General features: G+C 45.7%; 1 protein-coding gene across 12 annotated transcripts; it reads right to left on the reverse strand.

The window, feature by feature from the left end:
* Nucleotides 1–6,791: 6,791 nt before the first annotated feature.
* LOC135707191 (NALCN channel auxiliary factor 1-like) lies at nucleotides 6,792–22,619 on the reverse strand. 12 transcript variants are annotated; one of them, XM_065228947.1, is made up of 3 exons: nucleotides 22,130–22,293; nucleotides 8,695–9,094; nucleotides 6,792–7,982 (listed from the first exon to the last, which is right to left on the reverse strand). In XM_065228947.1, exon 3 carries the CDS (start codon nucleotides 7,303–7,305, stop codon nucleotides 6,823–6,825), a length of 483 nt encoding a protein of 160 aa, XP_065085019.1. In that variant the 5' UTR covers nucleotides 7,306–7,982; nucleotides 8,695–9,094; nucleotides 22,130–22,293; the 3' UTR covers nucleotides 6,792–6,822. The 12 variants fall into 12 exon arrangements, with proteins under 12 accessions (XP_065085019.1, XP_065085016.1, XP_065085014.1 ...); XM_065228944.1 differs by having other exon boundaries at nucleotides 8,656–9,094; XM_065228942.1 differs by having other exon boundaries at nucleotides 8,594–9,094.
* Between the last annotated feature and the right edge of the window lie 111 nt (nucleotides 22,620–22,730).

The raw sequence follows: 22,730 nt of genomic DNA on the forward strand, positions 1-22,730 counted from the left end.
CCAGCATACACTTTTCACGAAATTTAAGGGTATTCCATCAATTTTCTTGAAAAAAAAATTTATAAAGATCGAAGGGGGGGTGTTTTGAGATAATCATCGTTTTACGTTTTTTAAATACTAATTTACGAAGTTTTTTCTTTCAGTGTATTTTTTCCGCAAAGATAATTTAATTACCTAAAACTTTTTCTCATATGCCGTTTTGATCAGATCAATAGTTTTCAAGTTATGATTTTTTGGAAAAAAAATAATCCATTTTTTTATACGCCCTTTTCAAAAGTTACTCTTAAGGAAAAAATCATATTTAAATGAAAAATGCAACCATTAGTAGCAGCGAACACGTGAGCAATGTTTCATTCAAATCAGAAGGGGTCGAGACAAAATTGACATTTTATTTAACGATTTGAGCTAGAAATGCTCTATACTTTTTTCACATTTATACTAAGCAGATTTATTTTAGAACTTAGAACTTAAATAGCAATAATTTGTTGATACCAGAACAATCGGGATATCGGGAAGTTCATTCTTGTCAATCCGCGTTGAATTTGGTATTAGCGAAGTGGAAAAATAACTTGGAGTGTGAAGATACGATTGTTGCTGTTTTTTTTTTTGGATCTTATACGCGCTTTTGAAACAATTTTTAGGCCCTTATTGTCAAGCGCTTTGGAATTACGAGTACTGCATATAAATGGTTTGAAAGCTATTTGTCTGACAGAACTTAACGGAGCGTTTTTAATGATTTTGTTTCCAGTCCCGTGGGGAATTACTTTGGAGTGCCCCAGGGAAGTGTATTAGGACCCCTGTTATTTATTTTGTATATTAATGACTTGCGACGTGTTTTACGATTTTGCGATATTAATATTTTTGCAGAGGATACTGTGTTATTCATTGCAGCTAAGGATTTAGATGATGCCGTTTTACACTTGACTGAAGATTTGCGTTCTCTAAGTATATGGTTGAAGAGTAAGCAGTTAAAATTGAATACAAGTAAAACTAAATTTATGGTAATTTCGCGGAATCGATTAAATGAGAACGTTTCTGTTGTAATTGATGATGAGACTATTGATCGCGTTCGGGAGATTAAATATCATGGCGTGATTATTGATGACAAACTCAACTTCAACTCTCACATTGACAATGTCATCAAGAAAATTGCCAAGAAGTATGGAATTCTATGTCGACTGAAAAATGATTTAACTATTGCCAGTAAAATACAGCTATACAAATCAATCATCTCTCCTCATCTAGACTTTTTTTTTTTTTTGATTTGTTTTCCGTCGATCTTGTTTTCCGTGCTGAGCATCAATGCTACCGACGCCAGGGAGGCAGCTCCCACACCTGGACCCTACCTATCGACCCATCAACTCATGAACCGGGGACCAACGGCTTTACCTCCCTTCCGAAGGAAGGCGTGATCAGAGATGTTCTAGACTTTTGCCCTTCCATTTTATTTCTGGCCAATGTAACACAAATATCGAGATTGCAGCGCTTTCAGAATAAAATAATGCGTTTCACTTCCTAATCTTTGATGCTAGACGCCTTACAATGGTTGTCGGTGAAGCAAAGAATTGTATATTTGACTATGGTGTTCATTTTTAAAGTAGTTAACGGTTTGCTGCCTCGATATTTGTGTGATCGAATTGAAAGAGGAAGTGACTTTTATAGAAATAATACTAGAAACGTGGCTGAAATAAGAACACCACATTTCTTGACTTGAGCTACACAAAATTCATTATATTATAAAGAAATAAATGTTTTCAATTCGATGCCTAGACATATCAAACGTTCAGCAACACTTACAGAATTTAAAAGACACTGCATTTCACACGTTAAAATTGCCTTTTGAACAGTTATCCAGTGATTTTTTTTTATGAATTGACAAATTATGTATCTTCACGAAGTTATCTCTAACGGATTATTTTATATGGATAGCTGTCATAAATTTTTTTTAATAATTATTGTAGCACTGCAAAAACTATTTCTGTTCGCCTCGCGGGTGATGATGGATTTTTAATATTTGATTTTATAGTAGATTAATTTAAAAAAAAAAAGTAAAAGTAGTCTTAGTAGTAGGTTTGAGCCTCGCACGCGTATTACGGATATGAAGAACTGAATTTAACATTTGATAAAAAAATGTAATTTTGAAGCTTATTTGGAAGATACCTTGAGTTAGTAGTAAGTTTTCTGGCAAATGGTGGGGGCTCGTGAGCATTCCTGACATTGCTGAAAATTATGATAGCAACAGATTGCGTGGTTGCTAGTGTAATAGGATGCTTTGTGATTGTTCATTAACTCTTGATCGCTTGTAATACTTATGAATATTTTCGGTGGACAAAAAGCCGAACTAAGAGGTGAACGCCTAAGCTTTTTCACATTTATATCGCTGTGAAGTAACTGTAAACTCTAGATGAAATTTATATTTGTAACTGTAACCAGTTCGTTTTTTTGCTAACCTGGTTAAAATGTTTACATTTAATTATCTTAAAGATAAATCGTCCTGCTCATACCTTTGTAGGGGTAAGAGGTGGGACCGTCATCATCATCATCATCTTCGTTTTGCGCACGAAAATGCGTAATTTTGTCTTCAGAAAACGAGGCGCTTCCGTGATGGGAAAAAGTGCTTTCCCTATCACAGCCGCCGAATATTGATACCGACCACGTAATCCTACGTCAAATCTACGGTCGTGTCTTGGATACAACCTCTTACTTTTTTTGTAAGTTTAAGCAGGATTCTGTGATATTCTGAAAATATTTTTCATGTCGTGTCGTGTGTAAAGAACAGTTACCCTTCAAATTTATTACAGGGTGTCGACTCAATGAATAAAACCAAATTTCCTGATTTCTCTGATTTTCCAATAATTTTTCAAAAATAATCCAGGTGCAGTTCTTCCCCGGTTTTAGCAACACGATCCTATCAGCTATCGTGCAGTTGGGCTACAATATGGTGAGTTGACAACCTGGAAGTAGCGGAATACCTAGCTCTGGTCCTCACAAATTCCTATCTCACGTCTCCCCGAGTCATATGATAACAAAAAACTACCAGCTGAAACATGGACACAGCTGGGTGGCGTAGCCTGGACAATGTCCAGCAATAGCAAAGTGAAGAGGTGCGACACGCGCACTGGCGCGGTAACCATAGTACGGTGATAGAGGAAATGCTTCATCAAACCCGAGCGTCTGTTCTCCATGTTAGGAGCGGCTAGTCCTAGTGCCAGCGTGGGACTCTAAACAGAGCTGTGCGCGATGGTCCCCAAGCGAGACAGGGGGTTGGAACTCGGAACATGGAATTGCAAATCACTCGGCTTCCCGGGCTGCGATAGGTTAATCTATGACGAACTTCAACCACGCAACTTCGAAGTCGTAGTACTGCAGGAACTTTGCTGGACGGGACAAAAGGTATGGAAAAGCGGGCATCGAGCGGCTACTTTCTACCAGAGCTGTGGCACCACCAACGAGTTGGGAAGCGGCTTTGTAGTGCTGGGTAAGATGCGCCAACGCGTGATTGGTTGGCAGCCAATCAACGCGAGGATGTGCAAGTTGAGGATTAAGGGCCGTTTCTTCAACTACAGCATCATCAACGTGCACTGCCCACACGAAGGGAGACCCGACGACAAGAAAGGACGTTCTATGCGCAGCTGGAGCAAGTGTACGACGGCTGTTCGCAACGGGACGTCAAAATCGTCATTGGCGACATGAACGCTCAGGTAGGACGGGAGGCAATGTACAGACCGGCAATTGGGCCAAACAGCCTGCATGCCGTATCGAACGACAACGGCCAACGATGCGTGAACTTTGCAGCCTCTCGGGGTATGGTACTCCGAAGTATCTTTTTCCTCCGCAAGGATATCCACAAAGCCACCTGGAGATCACTTTCTAATCACGTTCTAATCGACGGGAAACTCTTCTCCGACATTATCAACGTCCGCACGTACCGCAGTGCGAACATAGATTCGGACCACTACCTAGTTGCAGTATGCATGCGCTCAAAACTCTCTACGGTGCATAACACCCGTCGAAGTCGAACGCCACGACCCAACATTGAGCAACTACGGGACACCGGAGTTGCCCAGGACTACGCGCAGCAGCTGGAAGTTGCACTACCCCAGGAAGAGCACCTTGGCGTAGCTACTCTTGAAGATGGCTAAAGGGACATCCGGCAGCGGCACTAGGTACTGCGATCCCGGACCGAAGAAATGACTGGTTTGATGGCGAATGGAAGCGCCAAGCGCGGAACAGACAAAACTCGGTTTTCCGAAGGAAGAAGCGTAAACGACACACGGAAGTTATACGAGAAGCTAAGTAGTTCGCGCAAAGGCGACGATGAATCGAGTGATGTGCGTTGTTCGAGTCCTTTGAATCTCGAAGGGAGTTACGGCAAGATGATGGACTTTCGTGTCTGCTATTCAACATAGGGTTAAAAGGTGTCAGAAGAGCTGGGATAGACACGAGTGGCACGATCTTCAGGAAGTTCATCAAGTTTCTTGGCTTCGCCGAAGACATCAACATCATGGCACGGAACTTTGAGACGATGGCGGAAACGTACATCAGACTGAAGCTAGGCGAATTGGACTTGCCATCAACGCATCAAAGACAAAATACATGAAAGGAAGAGGTTCTAGGGAAGACAATGTTAGCCTCCCACCCCGAGTTCAGATTGACGGTGACGAAATCGAGGTGGTCGATGAGTTCGTGTATTTGGGCTCACTGGTGACCGCCGAAAATGATACCAGCAGAGAAATTCAAAGACGCATTATGGCAGGGAATCGTGCCTACTTTGGACTCCGGAGGACGCTCCGGTCGAATAAAATTCGCCGCCGCACGAAGTTGACCATCTACAAGACGCTGATTTGACCGGTGGTCCTCTACGGCCACGAGACCTAGACTATGCTCATGGAGGTGTTTTCGAACGGAGGAAGGTGTTGCGTACCATCTACGGTGGAGTGCAGATGGATGACGGAACGTAGAGGAGGCGAACGAACCACGAATTGCACCAGCTGCTGGGAGAACCATCCATTGCCCACATTGCAAAAATTCGGCGACTACGGTGGGCTGGTCGTCGTAGGAATGCCGCACGACGACCCAGTGAAGATGGTTCTCGAAAGCGACCCAACAGAAACAAAAAGAAGAGGCGCGCAGCGGGCAAGGTGGATCGACCAAGTAGAAGGAGACCTGCGGACAGCAGATGACAACAAGGCCTTAGTCTGATTAGTAAGTAAGTCATTTGCTTGATATTGATGACATTGTTTGTGTGGCATTCTAAATTTATCATCAATGGCAACCGGCTGGCATTTTTCCCAATGATTACATCCTCAATCGAAAACGTGTCGGTCGGTAAGCCCCAGTTTGACAAGCTTCTTAATGGCCACCCACATTAGATCCGTTTGCGTTCCGTTGACGTAAATTTGACAGTTAGACAATAGATTTAGCTGTCACTTTGCCGCAACGCGTCCGATCCGAGCTAATGTGCGTGGGCCTTTATTGTCATAGCATTACCCAACCCCAGCGTAGTCAAAACTTGTCAGGTGTACATACAATTTCTCGTTTAAAGAGAAGCCCGAATATAAGCTGTTCTGGATGAAATTACGAGACGCCGGTTGAATTCTTGATTGAATCGTTGTTTTACCATACATAAAGACAACACATTCTCTCTCTTCACTTTTGAGTAAACAAAGTATTCAACCGAGTAGTCAACGATTGACAAAACGTCAACTCGCAACAGTGATGCCGTTTTATATTATATTGCTTGAGTCCTACTTGTCAAAGTGTGCCCTAACGTACCGAACAGTGTGCCATGTTGTGTTTCAGCATCAGTGTGCAGAGTTGATTACCCCTTGGGCGTTAGTCAAAACGGCCGAATTCCGGCACAAACTTGGTTCATTGCCCCCAGCGAACAATTATGCGAAGTTCCGTGGAATTCGGAAAGGGGAAAAAAATAAAATCGATTCGTCAGTTGGCGTGGAACTGCTCTTCTGAGAATGTTTAAAATATTTTCGAAAAACCCTGAAGATCTTCTAAGAACTAATAATGTGAAGGTTAGTACGCACGCAGATTTGTAGTAGAAAATTGACAAAAGAAATCAGAAGGACTCCTGCGAGTTTGTTGCATTTTTTTTTATTCTCAGCTGACTTCAATATGTTCTTAGCTTTTTCATAAAACCAAACTGCTATGCCTCTTGGAAGATTTAAAACTATACAATTCCACTGAACATCACCTGCAGTTGGTGGTTTCCAGAACCGTGTTGGACAACATCCAAAGTTCCGCGAACCCCACAATTAAAGTAAATCAATCTCCCAATTTGAATCAACAAATTCATTCCCATCAGTCGCAATTCGCTTCTGCCTAATATCCAGCCGGTGTCCAAATATAGCGCTATTCCGTTGCGGTAAACACACACACGCATCGTAAATCGGTACAGTCCAATTTTGGAGCCTGCTCGGTACTCTATCATCCATTGATCTGACATCGGCGTTGACAAGCGGGAAGTGGGAAAATATTTACTGCTAGCTGTGCACCCGCAAGGTCACGCAATTCCATTCAATATGTAGCAAGTTTTGTCAAGTCAACAAACGAGTTGTTGCAGGGTGCAATGAAGCCATCAACACCCTCCCAAAGTGAGTGCGTTCGTTCCCCGTGTGCGGTTGCTGTTTGTTTTATTGTTTGTTTGTTTGTTTTCCAGAGATCCGGGCACACAGAGAGAGAGAGGTGTCAGATTTCAGCAACCTTCAGCAGAGCTAAGCTGCAAGATTGTATCTACCTACGCCTATTTACTACATTCAATGTGTGATTAGATTAGTGTGCATGCGGTGTGCTCAATCGTTTAGTTATTTATTGAAATAAGGGGGAGAGCTGCGAACGCTTCTCGTGATACATACCGAATTCATGATGAACGGCTTGGGACATAGCCTGGCTGAGCACGGCGTAGGAGTTGCGGGTCTCCAGCATCCGATTGCTGCTGCCGCCACCGCCTCCTCCTCCACCGGAAGGTGACGATTTTGAACTGTCTGCACCGGCACCGTCTGCCTTGGCAGCAGAGCTGGCAGCAGGTGATCCTACCGAATCACCTCGAGATCCGCTGTTGCTGCTGCTGCTGCCACGCTGATCATGATGCTGCTGCTGCTGATGTGAGGGAACTTTGTGCTGCTGATGCTGTTGCTGTTGATGTTGATGCTGTTGTGCTGAATAGGTTTGCCTTGAGTTGGGTTGTATGTCATCGGCAGCGCCGAAGCACGACACAAACACGACTAGCAGCAGCAGTAAAGTCACGGGAAGCCAGCTTCCGATTGCTCGTACGAATTGGGGAGGTTTCATTTCCTCGCGCCCTCTGCTGCCACGCCACACACACGCACGCACTCTCACACAAGGTCGGTGTACGTCCACGACACGTCGGAACACTAAGATTTAGGATGTTTTAGAACCGAACCGACTTGTACCCCGGAAGATTCCAGACGGAAAATCAAAACTAAAAAGCCAAAACCGATTCACTATCATCGAGCGAGTCTCATTATGTGCTACTCTCTTCGAGGTGATTGATAGTTGTAGTTGTACTTTACTGCCGTCCCGTTTCTGCGTCTAGTACTGCTGCTCCGCCTTTGGCATTGATCTTGAACGGGTTGCTCTCTGTCTCTCGCGCGCGATCGAACTTCCGTAATCACGCTCAACTAGAACTACTAGCTTCGACGTTTGCCTTTTTCGCTTCCAGAAACTGACGATTCTCAGTTGGACGTACGACCTTCACCTTCCTCTCGTCGTCGTCGCCGTCGACTCGGTACTAGACAACGAACTGCTATTTGATGGCACACTTTGTAAACGCAGATATGTAGCTTGGCCCTACCGAAGAGCTAGCTTCCACTTAGGTACCCCAATTAATTGACTCCCGGAGATCTCCGTCGACTGCTGCTGCAGCGCACTATTCACTCTTCACTCCGACGACAAGACGATGCTCGTTTCTCACAACACATGCAAATTTTCCTCTTCCTACAACAGTCCTACGACAACACACAATACACAATTGAAAATGATGCGAAAAAATCCCATACGGGACGAGACGGTCGGTCGACGGGAGAAAAAATGTATCGGAAAATTACACCTAAAAATAAGACTTTTTTCCATCTGATCTTTCGCGAGATACACACACTCACACACATACACACACACACACGTTGCACTCCCGGACTCGACCTTCTCGACCCTGCGGCTGCAACAGTCCCGAGCAAGCTTCTTCCGCGAAATCACTCCCGCACTGGTTCCCGCGTGATCGTCGAATTTTTGCAAATTTTCTTCCCCTGTCCTCCAGAACGAGAGGTGAACCTGTAGTGTGACAATATTCTTCCTCCGTCGTCGTCGTCGTCACCACCTTTTGCTATGTACTCAGTAGTTTTTCGTCTCCGTTTTCGGTGGCCACCCACAAATACACACCCGAATCTCGTTACACACAGCGCGCACTGCTGCAATGACTGACGATCTTCCTTCGTTCGGATAGTTCCTCAGAATGCACGTCCTACTACAAGCCACTACCTATAGACAAACGATGATCATCTCTATCAGCACTCAGCAGAGGCCTTTGTATTAACACTTCTTTTTTTTTTCGAGCACGTACTGTATTAGGATGATTGAAAGACGATCACACAACAATAAATTTTTTCCTCGCTTTCGATTCACCTAAAGCTGCTGGTGACACACACTCGGAATCGAACTCACTCGCGGCGCGGCGTATAAAGTAATGACCATCCGTTCCGACGATTCGAGCGAACGAACGAACGAACTTGCTGCTAATAGTAGAAGCGCAGCCAGTTTGCTTGAGCAGCAGCAATAATTAAATACGTAAATAATGTTCTTTTAACGATGGTTGGTGGGCTGCTTGCTCGTGTGGGGCTGTTTTGGTGGTGGATCGGTCAGCAAGTCAGCTCGTGGTGAGACGGTATGTCAAAAGCAGCTGTCATAAACACTGTTCGGTTGCGTCGCGGCGCACCCAATCGCCCAGCCGTTCGTTTCGCTCGCTCACGCTGGGGTGCCTCAATGGGAGTAGGATTCTGTTTTCCGACTGATGTTTGCGACGGCTCTCTCGCTCGGGCACCGTCGTCATCAGCCGAGATGGTTCCTGAAAGTATATAGTGGCAGAAAAACGATAAGTTGTTGGTTGTGTGCGGGTAATGCGAAAAGTAACAGTGTTGTTTGTACAAATTGCTGTGGGTGGTTGTTTTTTACGATTTTTACACACAAACACGGTAGATGCAGTGTTGGCAGGAGTCAGTGAATTCCGATTAGCAGTTTCCCGGTTGTGCGATATACATTTTAATTAAGTACATATAAAGCCGACAGCCGATGCAATCACTAGGTTAAATGGGTCATTACTAAGACAGCAACATTTTTCTTGGATCTTGACTATGGTTCTGCGTTCAAAGTCTTCAAAATGTGTCTGTTTTGACTACATTTAAAATTTTTTGATGTTCATGTAGCGTATGCTAACGTACAAGTGTGACCATGGATGTGCTGATAATTTATTATACAAATAATGCTCATGCTAATATTGTGTCATCCAAATGCCAAACTCATAATTATTATACAAATAATGCTCATGCTCATAGTAGGTCATACAAGTGTATCCGCGGCAAAAGGGATCCTCTCGAATCTTGAAAACATACGGTACTGAGGCTGTTGGTGTATATTGGGATCGTTCGTATCACTCATTGCAGTAGGCGAACGTGAAACACCTGCAGAGTTTCTTGTTGTGAAAGGTGGCTAATACCCTGGACAGAATTGACGAGTGCACGGATGAATTTGAGTTCACTCACTCGACAAAAAGTGACACAACAGCGGGGCCCTGTTTACTAAAAATGAACACATGTGTTCATTTTTAGTAAACAGGGCCCCGCTGTTGTGTCACTTTTTGTCGAGTGAGTGAACTCAAATCCATCCGTGCACTCGTCAATATGGCTTGTATCATGTAATGTATCTGTCTTGCAATGAGCACTCATACATCTAGTTTTCACTTGAAATCCTATGTATGAGTGCTCATTGCAAGACAGCCTATATTAAATTATATAAGCCATAGTCTAGTCTGTCCAGGGTATAACCAACAATCAATACGAAACTAACGATTTTAAATTGGCTCACCACTTTAGTAGCCTATTGGTCCCAAGCAAACGATTAACGTACCCTATTCTAGTTGAAATTCTATCACTACACTATGTTTGTTTTGATTCGCTATGAAAGTTTGACAGATAACATCAGGGGTGTGTGGATTCATGCAGAACATGCAGGGGTGAGTGAAATAGCTTGGGACTGCTTGGGACCGTTGTTCTGGTACTGAGTGAGCCAAAAATAATAATGATTTTCTTCGGGACCCAGTGGTCTTAGAGTTACCTCTATGGTATAACGTTGCATATTAGGAGACGTCACTGCTAAAGGGCTAAGTGTCCTACGTGTGGGGATACAGACCAGTCGAAGCATTGAAGCCGTTCACTAAAATAATGTATGCCTTATATTCACATGGACCCAAATGCCAGTTCCAGTATTCCAACCGATGAGAAGGATTCCCATTCCTCTTGAAGAAGCTGTCAACCGAAAAAATGATCAACTATTACAGCGTGACATTATTGAGGTCAAGTCGGGGCCCACTAGCTGGGTGACTCCGTTAGTGGTTGTAGGGGTAAGGAAAATGGCGAGCCGCGTCTCTGTCTTGACCTTCGTCGAGTCAACGAGGCTGTCTTGAGGAAGCATCATCCTATGCCGATTGTCAATGACTACATGCGCTTGGGAAAAGGAGGAGTTTAGAGCAAACTAGACATAAGGGAGGCATTCCTACAAATCGAGTTGGCGAAGGAGAAGGAGTCACGTGATGCCAATGCCACTGCATTCATCACGAATCGTGGTTTGTTCCAACTTAACCGTCTACCATTTGGCCTGGTGACCACGCCAGAACTGTTCCAAAATACCATGAACGGGGTTTTGCTAGGCTGCGATGGAACTTACTGGTATTTGAACGATGTCATCATCGAAGGGAAATGAAATCAAAGTAGTCGTTGGATTACCTGACCTGGTCACTCCTGTTATTTTTTGCAGTCAATCCAATTCAAGAGCTCGATGTGAGCAATTCAAGTTTGCTTTAATAAAACATTCTTTTGTTCGTTAAGTCTCGGCCTGTTCATTATGGCCCCGTTCTGTCCACGTTGTTCCTTCAGGAAAGACAAATGTCTGTTCAGGGTAACATAATTAGTGCTTCAAGGGGCACAGAATCTCCCATAGGGGAATCAGACCAGCCGAATCGAAAATCCAAGCTATTTTTGTCCTTCAGAGAAGAAGAAGGTTTAACGTATCATGCATCAATACTTGTCAATTTCACCGTTTATATAGTGTTCCAGTGATTGCTATGATCCAAAATTTCCCCCTAAGGTTTTGTCATCCAGTAGGGTTTGAAACGGGCCGGAATTTGAATCATACGCCATCCTCTTTCCAAGAGTGGAGTTCCCGGATGGGCTGCCTCCTCAATTGCATCTGTTGGTTCTGGATCGTCAATACCTTCATATCAGCAGGGGATTTTCCGCCAAGATCGCTGGTTGGAGTTGAGCGATATACTTGCAGGAATGTTTGCAGCGCTTCCTCAAGCGTTTCTACTCCATCCGAACGAATTTTCCGAAGGCTTCTTTTCACGGTGTCCACAAATCTTTCAGCCAAACCGTTGGATTGTGGATGGTAAGGTGGGGTGCGGATGTGCCGAATACCAATATTGGTGCAGAATACTTGGAATTCGTGTCCTGAAAACTGAGTGCCATTGTCGGATACGATTATCTCGGGTACATCAAATGTAGCGAATGACTTGTTCAATAGTTTGATGGTGGCTTTCGCTGTTGCCGATTTGGTTACGTGCACCTCAGACCACTTGGAGTGCGGGTCGACCATCATCTACAGGTCCTGCATAGTCGATGAGAATCCGGGACCAGGGTTTACTTGGAATGGGCCACGATTCTAGTGTCGTTTTCGTCGGAGCTTTACCAGCTGTGGAACATGGTGCGAAGCGTTTGACGAATTCCACGATCTCGTTATCCATACCGGGCCAGTATACAAAGCTTCTTGCAATTGCCTTCATACGAACCATTCCTGGATGACCACGGTGGAATTGTTGCAGGATCCTTCGTCGAAACATGTTGGGAACGACGTCTCTATCGCCGAACATCACGCAGCCGTCGATTACACTGAGCGATTCTCGTCTGTTGTAGTAGGGTTGAGCTTCAGCATCGAAGAGAGTTTTGTTGGGCCAACCAACATGGATATGCTTGGCAACGGTTTGAAGAGTGCTGTTTGTTGCTGTAGCCTTTCGAAGTGCTGCGAAAGAAACTGGTACTATTTCCGTTGTGTCTGCCAGGATGCTTACCAAATCTTCTTCCATGGTTAGTGATGCAATCACAAATTTTTCCTCTGGTGGATTGGTTCGGCCGATGAGCTGGGATAACAAATCTGCACATCCAAAGTCGTTGGTGGACACATGTTGAATTTCGAAGTCGTAATTGAGCAGCGTGAGTGTCCAGCGTTGCAGTCTGTTCGCAGTGTGGAGTGGAATGCTCTTTTTTGAACCGAAAATAGACAGCAATTGCTTGTGGTCGGTCAACAATGTGAAATGTCGTCCGAGCAAATACTTATGGAACTTCGTCAATGCGTAGACTAACGCAAGTCCTTCCTTTTCAGGTTGTCCATAATTACGTTCTGCGGGTGCACGTCACAACCTTCATGATGCCATCGAGAAACTGGTGAAAGATTACTGCACCGATGCCAGTGCTTGATGCGTCTGCTGCCACGATAATCAACAACAAGTTTGATTGAAGAACTGTCTTGAACTTTTCGAAAGCTTGCTGACACTTCGATGTCCATTTCCACTTCGTTTCTTTCTTGAGAAGCTTGTCCATGGGATAGCGCAATTCTTGTAGGTTGCGCACAAATCTTCCGTAGAAGTTGACCGTGCCCAGAAACGGTCGCATCTCAGTGATGTTGGTTGGAGGTGGCATTGCAGTGATGGTTTTGATTTTCTCGGGGTCTGGACGGATACCTTGTCGGTCCACGATGTGTCCCAAGTAGCGGATTTGCGACTGGAAGAAACTACACTTCTCTGCCTTGACGTGGAATCCATACTCCTGAAGACGTAGGAAAAGCTGGTTGAGTGATGCTGCTTAAACGGATTTTTTGGAGAAGCAGCCACAGTAGCCTTCCTTGTGGCCGATACGGTTGCACTGATGATTCGAGAATGGACAATCCCGAACATAGTGCATCTGGCCGCATTACCAACAAGGTGTGCGAGGCGAATTACCTTCCGTCTGCGAAGACTGTTGTTGTCGAGAGGTTCCCTTCTTCTCCTGAACTGCGTGCACCGTTGGTTTCGAGCTTGACTGACGCTCGATCATGGATGTGTCCACCGGAGAGTTACGGGAGCTTCTGGTGTTTTAGCTTCGATCCGGGAGAGTACCTAGCCTGCCTCGTATGTCTGCATAGCAATGGCTTTTGAGACCGCAGACAAACACCAAGCATTTGAATTGGTCAATCTTCACGTTCTTGAAATCGAAATCCTCGCAAGCACGGTTGACTTTGCCTCCATATGATGATGTCTTCTGCTTCAGATTTCACCAGCTGCAGGCACTGATATCGCTTGCTGAAGATGGAGGTTTGTGATCCGAAGATCTTCTTGAGGGTTTCGATTGTGTCAGCAAAATTGAAGTCTTTTGGAAACTTCGGCAGGATGTAGTTGGTGTACCGGGTGTGTGACGGTGTATCCGACTTCCTCAGCAGCAATCGGACCTTGGTCTCTTCTTGATGTTCGTTGCCAAGGCCTCGAGTGTTTGTTCCGGGTTGCTATGGACTTTATTATTCTCCTTAATTGAAGATCGGGGGCAATTTATCAACCCTCTCGGGGCATTTTATCAACCCTCTCGAGGGAATTTCTTCAACTCTCTCGGAGGAATGTTTTCTACCTTATCGGAGGAATTTGTTCTAAATACTTGGAGAAATATCTTCCCTCTCGGAGAAATTTTTTCGACCCTCTCGGGGGAATTTCTTCTACCCTGTCGGGGAAATTTCATCTACCCTCTCCGGGAGCGCCAGTAGCATGCTCGCAAGAAAGAGTTGCGCCATTTTCGCGGTTTCCAGCATCGGTCACGGTTCCACGAATCTGCTGCTACCTCTGTTGGTCCGCTAGTGCCACTACCCCTTCTGCTGGTGGTCCTATGCTGGTCGCCCGCTCTCTCCACAGTCCGTCATAAGAATGCCGTCAACGAGCTTAGGTACCTCATATTTGTACCTCTAGTTTGAATGGAAACCGTCAATCTTGAATCATAGACAGTGTATATATGACGAACAATAAGTCGTTTTTTACCGAGGGGGACGACTCTATCTACGATGCAAAAAAGATTGTGTTTTGTTGTGGCTAGCAGCGCGCACGCTGAGTAGTTAGAAAGAAGATTGATGACGATTCTGAAGATTTCCTGCAAAAAATTGATGATGCATCGCTGATGCGACAAATGAAAGAAGATTGTTCGAAGATTGATTCGCTAGTGTGAGATTTGTTGACCATCTAAACTTGAGATTTAGATGTGTCACCCCCCTCGTTTTTTACCTAACTGAATGAGTTTCCTGCTGGCTGGATTACCATGGCCGAAGGGAGCGGGACTCAGATCCTTGGAGAAGGTAGTGATGTTGTACACGGTATTGACAGTAACAATGAAGTGACCAAGCATGGAAAATGTGAAATATGTGCCGGTAGCGTCTACCAGCCTAATCTCTGAGGATCGGCTGACTTTGAATCACTTGGAAATGCATTTCAACAATGAAGGCTGCAGAATCGTGAACTCTGGGACTTTCGTGGCGATGGGTTTCCATCATGGTGGTCTGTATCACCTTAGAGTTGCTGAATCATCGTTGCAGGCAACATCGGGACAGCACAAGAAGAACTGTCATCATCCGCGGCATCGGCGGACAGGACACTGCGACTGGGCGGCTGCTGAGCACATCGGTAAGGAACAGCTTGCGACCGGAATGCAGGTGAGTGACTTTAGCTTGAAACTTGTGTGTGAATGTGATCTATAAGGGAAGGCATCCCGAGCCCCATTCTCTAAAGTAACTGAAAGGAAGTCGTTTCAAGCCCTTGATATCGTCCACACGGACCTTTGCGACCCGATGAAAACCGTCACTCCTAGCGGAAATAGATACTTGATACACATCATCGACGAGTATATTAGGTTTACCGTCACTAACCTGCTGGAGAACAAGTCGGAAGCAATGCAGAACATTGTCGACTATGTGCGTTGGGCAGAGAACAATTTAGGACGTAAACCGTAAAAGGAACAATAGATCGATCATGGAAATGGCAACATGCATGCTCCTTGATTTTGGTCTTGAGAAGCGATACTGGGGCGAAGCTGTTCTTACCGCAACGTATCTTCAGAACCGATTGCCATCTAAGATTGTGCTGAAGAATCCCTACGAGGTCTGATGGGGACGAAAGCCGAATCTGGGACACCTTAGGATTTTCGGTAGTGTTGCGTATGTACACGTGCCAAACATGAAGAGGAGCAAACTCGATGGAAAGGCTCGTAAAGTCACATTCGTGTGGTACTCCATGGAACACAAGGGGTACAGGTTCGTTGACCTAGAGACTGCCAAAATCACCTTTAGCAGAGATGCCCGATTCAAGAGCCCTCGATTCAGCAAAGAAGGAGGAAGAAGCCGCACCGCTACTGATCGGATTCAGTTGCAGCGCGTCACCCTGGTTCCAAACAACATACAGCTCGCCAGCCTCATCCGTGTTGAAAACCCTAATTGCTCAGCATTACTCAACCATCACGACAAAACGGTTCTTTTCAGGACCACCATAAATTAATTCTGTTTAAAAGTTAACTTTCTGTTATATCCGTAACCAAGGCCAACAAGTAAAACAAGCTGTTGTTAAGAGCTACTATTTATTACGTCTATCTTGGTTGGTGGTCGGATAAAGAATCGATCTCTAACTTATGACAGTCAGGCAAGGCCTACTACATCTCCCCCTTTTAGAAAATGTCATAGGAAGAGAGCCATCTTGGAATTCTTGATTCTCGTACAGAACGTCGAATAAAGTCTCCAACTGCTTCAGATGACACGGGCTTTTGTGCGGACTGAAGTTCTCCATCTTGAGCAGCAGGTTCATGATCGATTGTCGAAAAAGGATTTTCGCCAGACGTACTTGCCACTTGACCGTCAGCTTCGAGTGATACGGAACCAACAGGAATAGGGACATCGTGATTGAATGGCACTTCTGGATCCAACGGTACAGCTTCATCTTGAATTTCATCAAGCAGGATTTCCCATGGTAGTTGCTGCGTCGCTTGCTCTGGATCATCAGAAGTGTGACGAGGGCGCATTTGGTTTACGTGCGACCTCACCAGCTTTGGTGCAACGATATAGTTGACGGAACCTTTCCGTTCGATGACTCGACCAGGAATCCAGGACATGGCGTTTCTGCGATGCTGTTCAACGTAGACCAGGTCATCTTTTTCAAACTCGCGCTTGACTGCTCCATGCCACCAATTGAACTGTTCGTTTTGTTTGTGGTTCTTGACAGCTTCAGTTACAGGAACAGGTTTCTTCAGTAGGTCCAAAGTGGTGCGCACTGGTCTTCCGAGGAATGCTTCTGCTGGAGACGTCGACTGCGGTGTGTTTCGGTTTGGGATTGAACGATACACCGAAAGGAATGTCTGCAGGTGCTCCAGTGTGGGTGATCCTTCCCCCTTGGCTAGCTTCTTGAGGCCACGCTTGAGTGAATCAACGAATCGCTCCGCTTGGCCGTTGGACTGCAGGTGGTAGGGAGCAGTGCGGAGATGGGTGATACCATTTGCACGGCAATACTGTTGAAACTGCTCGCTGGTGAATTGCGTTCCGTTGTCTGAGACCAATGTGTCTGGGTTGCCGTAACGAGAAAACGTTTCACGCACCATATTCAGGGTTGCAGTTGTGGTAATGGCTTGAGTGCGAAAAATTTCGGGCCACTTATAGAAAGCATCTACCATGACGAAATAGTAGTATCCATGGATCGGACCAGCAAAATCGATATGGACACGTTGCCATGGCTTGTCCGGGAGAGGCCATGACTCCAAGGTTGCTTTTGTCGGGGACTTTGCTGCTTCAGCACATGCAGTGCACTGACGGACAAATTGCTCCACATCGTCGTCAACGTTAGGCCAGAGACTTCATTCGGTCCATTCCTGGGTGTCCACGATGCAGTTGACGAACGATCCGCTTTCGAAACTTTGATGGGACGACGATTCGATCGCCGAACATAACACAGTTGTCGACAACTTGAAGTCCATCTCGTCTGGCGAAGAACTTCTTGACATCAGAATCAGCAACTTGCTTCGCATTTGCTGGCCAACCTTCGTTAAGGAAATTCACCACTTGCTGAAGAACTGGATCCTTTCGCGTCTCAGCCACAATCATCTGGTGTGGTGCGTGACTGGAAGGTTGCTGATGGTGTCGTCGAGAATTGCTTTTGCTTCAGATTCGACGCACACGGCGGCTATGACGTAATCCTCATCTGGTCTATGCTGCGATGACATTAGCCGGGATAGAAAATCTGCATAGCCAAAATTCATCGATTAAACGTGTTGGATGTCGACATCGTACAGCAGAGGTGTCAAGGTCCAGCGCTGCAAACGGTTTGCTGTGTAAACAGGAATACCTTTCTTTGAGCCGAAAACCTTGAGTATCGGTTGATGATCGGTTTGCAGGAGGAAGTGTCGTTCATACAGCATTTTGTGGAAACGGGTGACAGCGAATATCAGGGCTAATGCTTCCTTCTCCACTTGTCCGTAGTTCATCTCTGCTGGGGTCAGTGAGCGCGAGGCGTGCGCAATTGCCTTCACTTCGATGCATCTGCTGCAACAACGATTTCCTTGGACGGGTCGTAGTGTGTAAGCAGCAGGTCGGAAAGTAGAATGGCCTTGAGCTGCTCGAAAGACTTCTGGAAATCCTTGGTCCAGTTCCAGCGTGCATCTTTCTTGAGGAGGCTGTCCAGAGGAGCCCTGAGTTGCTTCATCTGCTTAACGAATCTACCATAGTAGTTGACAGCACCGAGGTAGGAACGGAGTGGCTGGACATCCTTCGGAGACTGCATCTTGGAAATGGCTTCTGTTTTTGAAGGGTCAGGCCGAATACCGTCCTTATCCACGATGTGTCCGAGAAACTTGATCTGGGAGAGTGCGAAATGACATTTTTCGAGGCGTAGGTGAAAGCCATACTCACGGATCTGCTCGAGAACAGCGTAGAGACTGCGATCGTGTTCCTGCTTGGTGCGACCAGCGATGAGGATGTCGTCCAAATACGGCTTGACTCCAGGGATGCCGGCCACCATGCTGTCGATGATGCGCTGGAAAGCGCCGGGTGCCGACTTGACTCCGGGGGGTAGTCGGTTATACTGGAACAGTCCACGATGCGTGTTGACCGTGAGTAGCTTTCGCGATTCCTCCTCGACCTTGACCTGTAGGTAAGCGTCAGACAAATCGAGATGAGTGAAGTAACGTGCTCCAGCTAGTTCCGCAAAGAGGTCGTCAGGATGAGGCAGTGGATGATGGTCACATTCTAGCGCGTTGTTCAGCCCCGTCGAATAATCGCCACATACACGGACTGATACATTGTCCGACTTGCGTACGACGACTATTGGTGCTGCCCAGTCCGAGAATTGAACTGGAGAAATTATACCGTTTTGCTGGAGCCTCTCAAGTTCTGCGTCCACCTTGGCGAGTGCAGCGTACGCTACTGGTCGTTTCGGGCAATATGCAGGACGTGCGTCAGGCTTGAGGTACAACTTCACTTGCGCTTTTGTGCATCTACCCAGCGTGCTTCGAAAAACTTCCGGAAACTGTTGCTTGAGTTGATTGGTGAACTGATCAGAACGTTGGTGTACAGATCCATAGTCTCGATTCCTAGAACGTTGAGTTCAGCGCTGCTTGAGATGAAAATGCGACCAGTCTTGGTAACATTCTTGATGGTGATCTCGGTCTGGAACTCAGCGAAAAGGTTGAGATTGCCACCAGAAGCTGTAACTGCAGATTCTTCCGTCGGTTTAGTGGGTCGGCTGTCCGATGCTGATCCATGTTTCTTCTGAGATTATGGTGATGTCGGACGCCGAGTCGTGTTGAAGTTTGACTGCTACACCATTGAGCTCGACCGGGATGAATTTCCGCTTGCTTCCGATGTTGCGAACCGTGTAGATGCTTTTTGTCTTCACGTTCTCTTTGGATTTGGCCTGTTTGAACGGTTTCGACGGAGCATTCTTGTTGCTGTTGCAATAACCTTCCTTGTGTCCTTGTTGCTTGCATCTGGAACAGGTGTGCGAAACGAACGGACACTCACGAACATAGTGCTGGTCGCCACACTTCCAACATGGCGTTTTCGGCACTTCTTGGTTCTTTTTTGAGGCAGGATTATTCTGATTGCGAGAAACAATGTTGACGTTGCGTGCTTCTTTGTTCTCCACCATCAATGTGTCCTGCTTGAGATTGGCCACGCGATGGCATTCTTCCACGAGGTTCTCCAGGGTTACCTTGCTGGTGGCTTCTCCCAATTCGTTCACTGCGGTTTCGTCGGCTTCCAATTTCGAGATCAACCTAGCTCGTAAAGGGTGTCCACGATGAAATTGCCACACACAAAATTGATTCGCAAAATTCGAGTTTTCATCCGATTGCCATCAAATTTTCAGGGATTGAGAAATAACTATTAAACTTCATTTTACCATTTTACTCGTATTTTATTTACAGTCCATACGCAAATGCCCGCACCTTGGCCTTAACCCCGGCCATAAGATTCTGCACAACCTGTGAATCAACCGTTTTTTTGCATGTAAACCCATACTTTCTTCAGTTCCTCGACTGTCTTCACTATCTTAGGTCGTTTAAGAAGGTGCTGCTTCATAATCACCCAGTACTTCTCGATGGGGCGGAGCTCCGGAGTGTTGGGAGGGTTGAACATTTTCGGCACGAAATTGACCTTATTGTCCGCATACCATTTCAGCACGTCCTTGGAGTAGTGGCATGAGGCCAAATCCGGCCAGAAGATTGTTGGGACGTTGTGGGCCTTCAGGAGAGGAAGCAGCCGCTTCTGGAGGCACTCTTTTATGTACACCTGTCCGTTCATCGTGTCCTGGGTCACGAAAGGTGCACTCCGCTTCCCGCACGTGCAGATGGCTTGCCAAACCAGGAATTTCTTCGCAAATTTGGACATCTTCTGAGTGCGGACATGCTCCGGAACGCTGAACTTATCCTTGGCCGTGAAAAACAGGTTGCCGGGGATCTGTTTGAAGTCGGCCTTCACATATGTTTCGTCGTCCATGATGCAGCATTCAACTTTCGTCAGCATGTTGAGGTACAACTTCCTGGCACGGGTTTTGGCGGACTTGTTCTGCTTCTCGTCGCGAGTAGGGGCCTTTTGTACCTTGAACGTTCGAAGCCCAGCCTTAGTTTTGGCCTTCTGGACAAAACTTCGGCTTAGGTGCAGCTTCTTAACCACATCCCTAACGGAGGCGTTCGGATTTCGGTTGAAGGCCCCAACTACGCGGTTGTGATTTTTGGTGTTGTACGGAATACTTTTTCCTTCACTTCTGGGCTTCCGATCGGTGGTCAACCGTTCCTCGAAGCTTAATCACTCGCGACACCGTGGAATTCGCGATTCCCAACGTTTTAGCGATGGAACGATGCGAGAGATCCTTGTTCTCGTGATGAATGCGCAAGATTTTATCACGCACGAGCTGTTCTTTCGACTCCATTTCCGCGAGTTTTGATCACAGGACTTTAAAACTTGCAGGATGTAAATAATGCACTATGAACTAAATCCACCCAAATTTTCATTAAATTCTACCCAACGGTTAAAAATTTAGAGCAATTTCATAGTGTGGCAATTTCATCGTGGACACCCTTTATGTCCGCATCCCGTGGCGATTGGAGTCCACAGACGAAACGGAGAGCTTTGAATTGATCCGGTGTGAGCTTGGACAGCTGAAACGCTTCACAGTGTTTGTTCACCATGGCAGCATACGATGTGAAGTCATCCGCGTCACTTTTTGCATACTGGAGGCACTGGTAACGGGAATGAAAAACCGACTTCTGTCGACCGAACAGTTTCTTCAGTTTCGTGACGGTTTCGTCCAGGGTGAAGTCCCGGGGATGCTTGGGAAGAATGGTGTTGACGTACTTCTCATGCAGAGGCGTGCTTAACTTGCGTCCAGGGATTGGCCGTCCTTTGTAAAGCCATCCTCGTACCTCGCATACCAGCCATCGAAGAAAACTCCTCCGTACGGATCGTACTGGAAATCCTGGATCCCGCTTGCCAAGGACTCAATAATATTCTCACTGCCAGCAGTCGGATTTCCCCGAGTTTCCAGGTTTTCAATCTGCTGCTGCTGCCTCGTGATGAGATTCGTTAGCTGCAGGATGGCGTTCCGAAGATCCTCGTCAGACATTTTCTTGCTTCGAGGTTCGAGGTGCTTCCAAAATTTTCCTCGTCGCCAATTGGTATATCCGTAACCAAGGCCAGCAAGTAAAACAAGCTGTTGTTAAGAGGTCGGATAAAGAATCGATCTCTAACTTATGACAGTCAGGCAAGACCTACTACATCTAGGCCTACTACACTTTCATTGAACGTTCGCTCGCCTTGCTGCCAGCCACATCACCCCCAAAGCTCTTTGATCAAACATTTGAGGTCAAATGCGTAACAGTATTGAAGTGGTAAATACAAGTGACCTTGTCACTTAACCAGAAACACTTCGAATTAAGGTAAAGTTTTCTCCAGGACGTTAGAAAAAAGCAAAAAAAATCTCGAATTTATATGATTGATCGCGAATATCTCGCGGAAAATTTTAGCAAGAAATTCCTCCAATAAATTTTCTATAGAATCAACTAAAAATTCCGTGCATTTTGTGCTGGAAAATACGTCATTTGCGCCATCAGAAAACGAGGCGTTTCCGTGATGGGAAAAGTGGTTTCCCTAACACAGTCGCCGAATATTAATACCGAGCAAAAACTCCTACGTCAAATCTACGCTCGTGTCATACTTTTTTTGATTTCATCTGGCTGCCCTGCACTGCATCTACCCACACAAAAATACATTGCACAACAATCACAAAACTTACCTTCCGTCTCTTTCCTGCCAACTCGCCCAAAACGAGTAAACACGAGATCAAAACAGCCCAATGAGAAATGTACACGACAATCTTTCAAACGGATATTTCTAAATACTGTTCATCCAACTCTACATACTAAACAAGCTAATTATTGTACCAATTGCACCCTTCAGTCATTAAATTAAATTCTCACACACCGCTTTCTCCGTTGACAGAACCCACAAACGCACACACGTACGACCGTCGACCGCCTTCAATGATACGTTGTGCAAAATTTTACCGATTTCCAAAAACCACCTGCCCCTTTCAAAAATGTATATTCAATTATCAAGCGGGAAAACAAAATTCAAATTGTTTTGTGCGAAAAATGGTGATGTTATTGTTTTTTTTTTTCGTTGCACTCACGACGAATCAAACAAAAATTCGGCCGAAAATTGACCAACCAGACACGCACACGTACGTTCAACAACCCGACATCAATCATAATAACCAACCAAACGGAAGCAAGTCAAACGAAAGACTGACTGCTGACGACTGGTCGATGGAAAAAGTAGCGGTATTTTGAGTGCGCATCATCCTTCACACAATGATGTGGGAATGTGTGTGCGAT

This window comes from Ochlerotatus camptorhynchus, unplaced genomic scaffold, assembly GCF_037179485.1.
Source record: "Ochlerotatus camptorhynchus isolate MF236.1 unplaced genomic scaffold, CSIRO-AGI_Acam_v1.1 ptg000304l, whole genome shotgun sequence".
Lineage (NCBI taxonomy): Eukaryota > Metazoa > Arthropoda > Insecta > Diptera > Culicidae > Ochlerotatus > Ochlerotatus camptorhynchus.

What these genes read in the sequence shown, in the direction of transcription:
- LOC135707191 (XM_065228949.1), bottom strand. Translation starts at nt 7,305, where the DNA reads ATGAAACCTCCCCAATTCGTACGAGCAATCGGAAGCTGGCTTCCCGTG.